This window comes from Stegodyphus dumicola, chromosome 7 (assembly GCF_044657685.1).
Source record: "Stegodyphus dumicola isolate Sdum_Otavi_A_Nest chromosome 7, ASM4465768v1".
Taxonomy (NCBI): Eukaryota; Metazoa; Arthropoda; class Arachnida; order Araneae; family Eresidae; genus Stegodyphus; species Stegodyphus dumicola.
Genome location: NC_140774.1, coordinates 48847769 through 48857348, shown reverse-complemented (window position 1 = coordinate 48857348; position 9580 = coordinate 48847769). Strand labels below are relative to the sequence as shown.

The 9580-nt window shown below is 34.8% G+C and overlaps 1 protein-coding gene across 1 annotated transcript in view; it reads right to left on the bottom strand.

The window, feature by feature from the left end:
• Window positions 1-205: 205 nt before the first annotated feature.
• LOC118205366 (uncharacterized) overlaps window positions 206-9580 on the bottom strand; it is a 31414-nt gene continuing 22039 nt past the window's right edge. Inside the window, exon 4 of the mRNA XM_035377654.2 lies at window positions 206-8498. Within this exon, the coding sequence (XP_035233545.2) occupies window positions 759-8483 (7725 nt within the window). The 5' untranslated portion in view covers window positions 8484-8498 and the 3' untranslated portion in view covers window positions 206-758. The remainder of the gene's footprint in view (window positions 8499-9580) is intronic.

Below are 9580 nucleotides of genomic sequence, written 5' to 3'. Positions count from 1 at the left end.
TAGTTCTGAAGACTTTTCCAGATTAAACTATGTTAAATACTTTTTAGTTTCCATTTTGTACTTCATAACAATGTTTTTTCTTATGTTTTAATGCTTCAGTAATTTCATAAAGTAAAATATTTAGTATGTATGATTAGCGAAGAAAGAAATTGCACTCCTTAAACCTTCACACAGGCATCTCTAGAGTCAGAAGAATTTAAATACCTTAAGGCAAAAAATTACAAAATTTAATGAACTGTAATTTTAAGCTTACCTTCTTAATACAGATAAATACTCACCAAGATATTTCTAACAAGCAGACTTAATTATGATAATGATATCAAATATACAGGGCAAATTTAATAAATGAACATTTTGGTTAAAAGAAATTTCTCAACACATTTGATTAAAAATTTAATGGTGTGCTTTTTAAACTTCACAGAAAAAATATGAATTCTTAAAACAGTCAGCTTATCTGTTGGATTAGTACAAGAGCATAATTATCCTAAAATGCATTTATTCCTTCAATTATGATGGTTTACAAATAAAAAATTAGAGCGCAGATTGATGGAAGTACATGATTGCACCCTTTTCTAAGGCACATTCAATTTCATAAATATATAGACAACTTATGTACATGAATCAACAGGAACACACTTTGACATTTTTCATGACATTAAAATGAAAGACTTCTGTAGTTTTAAAACTATATGTCAGACAGTTCACTGAATAACAGGAAATGAATGCGAAAATTTACATATTTTTTAAAGACCTTTTTTCTAACTTTTTGTCACTTTTTTCAGTTTTGGGATTGGCAATTGCACTTTTTTGCACTGCCGTTGAAAGGCACGACGGTTTTTTACTTTTGTCACGTGATAACTTTTCTTGCTTTCTAGATTAGATTCCAGTTCAGAATTTATTGAATCAGGTTTTGTTCGATGAGCAAGCTGCAAATGTCGATTCCTGAGTAAACGGGCAGGAAACTTTTTCTTACATATAGGACATCTTTTGTCACGTGCTTTGTTTTTGCAAAAATCTACTGCTGGATAAGGACTTGAGGGGCCAGCTTCAGCAAATGTGCCTTCTTCTTCTGAGTCAGTTTCTTCACTTTCTGACAATGGTAAATTTTTAGAGGTACCAGGTGATTTCTCTATTTTTTTCTCTTTGGATAACTTTACTTTTTTACTCGGTGGCAATTTAGATGAATTCCCTGCAGAAATTAACTTCCCTGAAGGACGGCCCCTGCGTTTCACAATGACTGGAAGTTCAGATTTCTGATCTGCACTTTTCCTCAAAGATTTACCAAGAGTTTTCAATTTTGGCTGGGCAGGTAAGTGTTTAATTCTTTTATCATTCTTTAAGTCAGAACTTTTGGTTTCTCTGGATTTGAGCCCATTTTCTACAGACAATTTTGGTGGCCTTCCTCTCCTGGCCACAGGTTTTGTATCACTCTTGCATACAGAATTTTGTTTTACTGGAAGCACATCCAAGATCTTGGGAGAAACACTATTTTTAACTGCTTTTGACAATATTTTCTTATTTTCAATTTTCAAACGCTTTGTAGATACTTTTTTAATTGTCTTTAATTTATTAGAGAGCACATGATTTGTTTTACTCTGAGACTCTTTTAATGAAATAACTTTTTTATCATCCTTCGAACCATTTTCCTTTTTAACTGTCTTATTCACAGCAGTTTTGTTGGGAGGAAACTTCTTTGATACACTCTTTTTCTTTGACTTAATTTCAAGTGGAATTGCTGTACTAGCCACAGTGGTATGTAATCCTCCTTCTGCACTTCCACTTAAAACCATTTGCTGAATAGCTTTTTTTTCATCAGAATCTGCTTTGGCCAACAGATTGGTATCATTTTGCAATATATTTTGTTTCTTCAAAGAATTAATTGAACTGCCTTGTTTTGTAGTTGATTCAGACATTGGATTGTTTTCAGACATCTCTGACGACATACCTCTCTCACTTTTCATACAATCAGGTGCACTTGTTAACTGTTTTTCTTTATTATCTAAAATCACTTCTTTAATGTTCAACTCTTGTGAAGCATTTACTATATTTCTTTCATTGCATACTTCATTTTGTTTACTGGCAATATCAAGACATTTATCTAAGTCATTTGTGTATGCACTATTCTGAATCCTCTCATTTAAGCTGACTTCAGAGATGGGTACTGATGTTTCAGCCTTAACAGGGAAAGACAGACCATCTTGGGAAGTTTGAGCAAGTATCTTGACATCCATGTTTCCATCACACACTGAATTGTTCATTACTTCGTCTGAATCTGGACTTTCCTCCATATTTGGTTCCAGGTCTTTGCATTCATTTTCTGTTGCATCATCTCTTGAATCAGGGTTGGCTAATTTATGAGTAACTTGATGCTGCAGCAGCTTGAAAAGAGACAGATAAATACGATTACACACTTTGCAACTATAAGTCTGAAAGCCTTTCACTTGACTGCCACTGCTTTTTTCAGCTTCTTTCATCATTTGTGTTTGTCGTGATTGGTGACGTAAAAGATTGAGCATGGATTCTTCAACTTCATCCTTCTTGGGTAAGAACTGCAGCAAAGAAGAATGAGCTGATGGTGTTGCTTCTGCTTCCATATTTTCAGTTTTTTCTTTGCACGTTTTTATATGCCTCCGGAAATTTGTCAGATATGCAAATTCTAACATGCAATAAGGGCAAGAATGTTTCTTTGTGCAATCTTCCTTCTCAAACTCACTTTTAATAGTTACGTCATTTTCACAGCTTGGTTGATGTACTAAATTCAAATTGCCATTAGATAAGGCACTACCAGCATTTGAAGGAATATCAGTATGATGACTTGGCCCTGGCTGATTTTCACATGAATCTTTATAAGAAGCATTTTCAGCTGACAGCTTCATCTTCTCTCTCATCTTATTTGCTAAACTTTTACCAAATTCACTGGTGAGTTTTAGGGGACCAGACAGGCGTGTTTTTCGAGGAGAGAGTGGTTTGGAGGTAGTTTTATTTCCTAATGAATTCCCTTTTGACCTTAAACCTACCGGTTCAAGAGTACCAGGTTTCACTTTCTTTCGACTGCCCTCAGAAGCAGTTGTGCGAGGACTTGACCTTTTGGTTTGTCTCTTGTCTCCTTCTGGTTCTGCAAGTGCCAGAAGCAACTTATTTTTTAATTTATTGGTAAATGATTGAGATGCTTCCGATTCCTCGCTGACAACTTTGGTACTAGTTTCATTCTTTTCTTGCACTGAATTTGTTGTTGTGGAAAGAGTTTTAGAAGCCTTTTCTTCAGATGTTTTGCATTCTGCACCTGCAAAATTATTAACATGATCCATGTTTGGAATAACCTCAGATGCTGAATCCTGCTTGGTTAAACTTATATTGCTACACTCACCAGAGCTAGCAGCATTTGTAATATCATTTGTAGGCACTAGAATAGGTACTGAAGCCTCTTGTGAAGGTTTTACACTTTTAGAAATATCATTTGATATAGAAGAACTTGCAACTGTTTCAGCTAAATGCACAGAAGATGAATGTACTCTGCTATGATTTTTTTGCAAAGATGCACTTGATTCACTCTCTATAGTACGCTTTTCAGAACATAGCTTTCTTCTTCCTTTTTTCTTAAGCAAAATCTGAGAAGTTTGTGATTTCAGAGGTGCTGAATTTTCCTTTTTATCCTCATTCTTTTTTACATCAACATTTATTGCACTTTCAGCTTCGGATACAGTATTTAAAGAACTATTTACAGCGAGTTCACAAGCATTATTTTTCACTCCTACCTGTGAAACACTGGAAGAAGACTCACTCATAGAAGTATTACTTATGCTGCTTTTTGATTTCATTTCTGTCTTTGCCTCTGCAACTGAACTTACAGAGCAATTGCTTAAGTTATTTCCATGCTTCTCTTTGGTCTCTGCATCTGAAAGGGAACTTTCAGAACTACTTAATACATGAGGGTGAATTTTTTCGTTTTGAGTATTTATGCAGTCTCCAGATTTTATTTCTGTTTCAGCATAAGGAAAAGAACTTTCAAGTTTGGCTGCTGGAGGAAATGCTGTCATGTATGTTGGATTAAAGCATAATGAAGAATGGAAAGAAGAAGCACTGCTAATAGGTGCTGCCTCATTCTTGGATGTTTCAACAACCAAACTATTTGAAGCTGAATGATTCTCAGTTTCATTATTCAGCAGAATACTTGTGTTTGCAGCACACTGATTCATCTCAGATCTTTTGTCTGATAAATTAGGTAAAATGACAGTAAAACTCAAGTTACCATTTGATGGACCATTGTCTGCAGATTCTTCTGGTTCCTGAGACTGAAGTTTCATTTTAATTGAATCTACGAGTGTCTCCAAAGATGGACTAAGTCTTTCATGAGATCCACTAGATCTCCGGGGTTCAGAACAGTCTTTGTTTGAAGGAAAGTCATTGACATTAGGGCATATAATAGTTAACATATTTTCATTCTTTTCAGCTTGCTTTTCAGATGATAGATCTGGCATTGCTAAAATAGTATCAATGGTATCACTTATGTCTGGTAATTTTCTTGCCTCAGACAAAGGCACTTTTCCTACAGTAAAACTATCACTGGCAAAATGTTCAGTATTTGGCTGGCCTTCTGAAGAATTTTTGAGCATGTTTCTACCCACATCAGTATTTGTGGAGACTTCATCAGATGAATCCGTTTTTGGAGCTTCTGAATTTTTTGGGATAACAGAATTTTGAATGAGATTATGATGTTCTGGTATGTTGTTTATTTCACTTTGCAATTTCTTCTCTGAAGATCTAGATATAATTCCTTTGGAATTCCTACTTGATTTATTTCCATTTCCCTTTCTAATTTTGTGGGAAGAAAGCTTGATTAACAATTTCGGGACCTTCTCTGGAGGTAAATCCTCCTTCTTACTTTGTAGTTCATTTTCTGCAACTTCTAAAATCTTATATTCTTTGTGCAGTGTATCAGATGACATATGCACTTCTGAGTCTTTTGATGCTTTTGGAAATTCCATATCACATGTGTTATTGACATCACTTTCTCCAGACAAAGCTTGTAGGGTATTTAAAGCTGTCACTTGATTAGATGATTCTGTTGAAATAACTTTATTTATAGGGTCAACAAAAGGAATGGTTTTTGTGGTTTCAGAAAGTACAACTTGGTTTGAATTTCCCAGAGATGTTTCAGAAATCTTTGTAATTTCGGCTTGAAAACTGGCATTTGCATCTGGTTTTGCAGGAGATAAAGAATTGCCATTATTTGCCATTTCAGAATCTATAACAGCTTTCTGCTTTCGTTTCAATCTCTCAACGGTTTCATGCAAAGATGAAACAGTTGACTTTTTCTTTCGTTTTAATTGGTTCTCAGCTGAATAATTATTGACACTTTGCATAGCTATAGCTAATGCAGACATTTGCTGTTGTTCTTTTGGTCTAATACATAAATCAACTGCTTTTTCTGTACTAGGAGTATCATGCAATGCAAAAGCCTGAGCATGATCAGCATTACTTTTTGAAGATGACCTTTCATCATTTAAAGAGCAGTTCAAAGCTTCAGTCTTTGAGGTAGATGCATGAGAGATTTTTTCAGAAATACCAGTTGGAAAGGAAACTTCATTACTGCTTTTCATAGAGACACATTTATTCAAAGGAGAAAATGAAACTAAAGATTCATTTAAAGGATTAGAATCTGCTATACTATCAGATTTGGGCTGCTGGTCCTTGGAGCTCGTGAATACTGAATCCAAACGTTTATTAGATTCCCCTCCAGTTTTGTGAAATTCACTTACAGAAACAACTTTTAGAGTGGTACTAGCAGTCTTGGATTGCCTTTTTCTTTCAAAAGTAGGAAGACACATATGATTTTTCAACTTGCTTTCAGTAGCAAACTCTTGACAACAAGTAAAGCACTCAAACTTGGGTTTGATAGGAATGCTATTCCGTTTTAAAACATATGCTTTTTTAACCATTTTCTTGGGTGTAGTTATAAAATAATTTTTATTACATGTCATTGAGGTGGTCAAACGGCGGTTATTTTTATAAAATTGACTTTTGTCAGGTACTTTTTTCTGTGGTTGTAGTTTTATTGTGAGATCCAACCGGTTCTTCATTGTTCTTTTTATTCGCTTCTGCTGAATTGGCTTTCTGAACTTTGGAGCATTATCAGTTCCACCACATTCTATTATATGTGAGTGTAAATCATGAGAAGTTCTATATTCACTGTGACACTTAGTGCACTTCAGTATGGCTTCAATGCTCTCAGAAACTGCAGGAGGAACACTGCATGAGAAGTAAATACCATCTGGATTCAAATATTGCCAACATAATTCCTCAGGTACTGCAGGCGGTGACTCTTTTTCCCCCTCAATCTCAATAAATGCGCAATCTACATTTGGATGGTTATTAATACGGTGAACATCAAAACTATCAAAGGAATGGAAAGAGTCCTTGCAAACATAGCACAAATATACCTTTTTAACATCCCTACCAATTAGCTTTTTTCGTCGATCTTCAAAGTTCACATCTCCAGTGCTATGTGAATACCCATGATCCGTCTGAAAGCCATCTGCATCAGAAAGGTCCATACTAGAATCTGATGAATAATTTCCATTTAAAACAGGACTTGCAATTAAATCAGGAGGGCTGATCTTATTTAATCCAGTAGCATAAAGACAACGATCACGACTAGAAAGATTATCACAAGTCTTGGATTTGACTTCTTGACCCTTATTTTGAATGGCATAATCAACATCAAAATTATTAGGAAAATTATAAGTTGACCATGGCAAACGACTTCTCTCAGGATTAAAATTGAACAATTCAATTTGATCACTAAAATTATATCCTTTCAAAGATAGTTGGGGTGCTTTGCCATCCACGTGATTTATTAAATTATCTGCAATTTTTGATGACAAATTAAAATAAAACTCATTATCTTGTATTGCAGCTGTTAAATACTTTTTTTGGGTTGAATCCTTGCGAATGGATTTCACTTGCCTTTTACGCTTCTTAGAAGCATGGGACTTACTTTTATGTTTTAACATAGCATATACATTGGGAAATATCTTATCACATATAGGACATGGCCTGCTTTCAGGTGGAGGCAAAGCATCTTGTATAATCTTAACATTTCCTGCATTTTTGGCACTATCTGAACTCTTTTTTGTTCCTGAAGCATCAGGATGTCGTTCTGCCACATGCATTTTAAGATCACTTTTGGTTAAGAATGCTTTCGGACACAAATTGCAAACACTGCACAAGTCAAAATGCTTTTTCCTAAGATGTCTATCCAAATCTTTATTTTGTGAAAAACGCATATCACAGTGTATGCATGAGTGACTCTTCAAACCTTCATGAATTCTTTCATGTCGTCTCCTGTTTGCACAAGTAGAAAAAACCTTTAAACAGTATTTACATTTTTTACCAGTTGAGTGCATCACAGTATGCTTGGAATACTCAGCTTTAGTAAGAAAAGTAAGGCCACATTTTTTGCAAACATTTTCAGAATTTTTCCCAAGATGAGAAGCTAGATGCCTAGAAAGAACTTGCTTTTTCAGAAATACAGCACTACATTTATCGCAACTGAATTTTTTTCTTTGGGCATCAGGATGAGAAGATAAATGCAATTTGAGTTCTGATTCCAAGTCAAAAAATTTACCAATGCACTCGTGACACTTATATAGTCCCTTCATGACACGACTCTCATTGGTTTCTAAAACAATTGCATTGTCCTTCTTCATCATTTTACGGCTCTCTGCCTGTCCAGATTTCTCATCTTTTCGTACAACCTGCTGCTTGTGAAGCTCATCAGGAACATTAATTTTACAGTTAGCAATATCAGCAGGTGAAAGATATTTGCTATTAACATGAGACCTACAAAAATGTCTATGTAAACTAAATTTCTGTCGATATGTACTGCTACAAATGTGACATTTAAACACTACTACTCCTTTTTTTAAAATTATATTGTGATCTTTTGTACGGAAACGAAAGAAAGTTCGTTTCTCTGGACGTTTCAGTTTTCCTTCATCTACATTGTTTGGCACTTTGGATGCATCCATGTCAATTTTCCCATTATTAATTTTAGAGGAAGATTCTTCTGCATCAAACATAGATTCAGAACAAGCAGGATCTGCTTGCTCAACTGGATCAGCTTCCATTTTGTTAAAGTTGCTTAATTCAGAATCAGTGCTGTTAAATTTCCATTTTTTTGACTGCACTACCTTTCCGAAAATTTGAAGAACATTTACAATCTTTGATTTTCCAGACTTCTGCTTCCCCAGTGGAACTTTTGAAACTAATTTGGGAAGAGGTTCAAAATCCATACTGTTCATAGCACCTTCAATGAAATTCTTACCAGCCATATGTGCATCTTCAGAAGTATCTGCATTTTCAATGGAATACTTATTTGCTATTTTCCATTTAAGCAGAGTTTTTTCTTGAGAGGGTCTTGAATTTTCTACTTTCTTTTCAGTATCAAGGTGGTGGTGAGATTTTTTCTCTAGACAGGACATCTCCAGTCTCAAATCCTGCCAAAAAAAGTTACTATTGTTAATATCTTGTGTTTTACACTGAATCATTACCAATAAATTAACATCACATAGTAATTATTAGCAGAAATGAATATGACACATTGAAGACCTAGGTTAACCTAACATTATTTCTTTCTTTCAGTTACGTGCAATTTGTTACCATGAGCCCAAAACTTAGGGAGTTACACATACATAAATTTTAAGACATTCAAAAAATCTCTCTCTCTTCACACACACAATGGGGAAAAAACTATCTCATATTTACCATGAAGACATTTATATTTATGGATATTATTTAGGGCAGCCTACTTAAATTATCAACATTGCAAAAATGTTGATATTTTATTGCCCCCTTTCTTAAATCTCACTTACAAATGAAATGATTTCAAATTGATTAAAATGCTTGTCATTTGGTTAACTTTATCTCTTGACGATAAACAAGATTTCTGAACAAAATTTAAACAAAACAAATAAAATAAATAAAATTTCTGAATATTTCAGTTACCAATATTTCTTTATTTACGTATGATGATACGATAAAAATTTTATTTCCATTTTCAACGTTACACAACATTACACAAATAGCAATGTTTTCTAAAATGAGAGCAATATAATTTAAATCGAGAAACACATTACTGCATCTTGAAGCTGATTTATACTTCAGTTTGTCAACCGCAAGACTACACTGGTGTGCAAAAATTAAGGACGAAGTCGAAAAATTAACATATCAGCTGAATGAAGAGGCAGAGCGGACAGAAAGACCAATCAGGAGATTAAGTAAGGTGATGTACGGTAGCACATGCACTGATATGCAAGTAGACGTAATGGGGGAGTGTCTGAGTAGTACAAAGCATGTTGTCGGTGTAAGACCAGTATTTCTGGCAAAGAGATTGCACGCCGTATAGCAGTTAAAATCACACCCAGTTGTTGCCTCAGCGAGAAATGGTGAATAATCAATATGTTAGACGACATCTGGATGCTTTGACCCGACGTCGAATCATTGGGAAGTTGGAGGAAGGTTGCAGTGTGACAAGTGTGGCTGCAGAGTTCGAAATTGCGCACAGCATCATTTCACGACT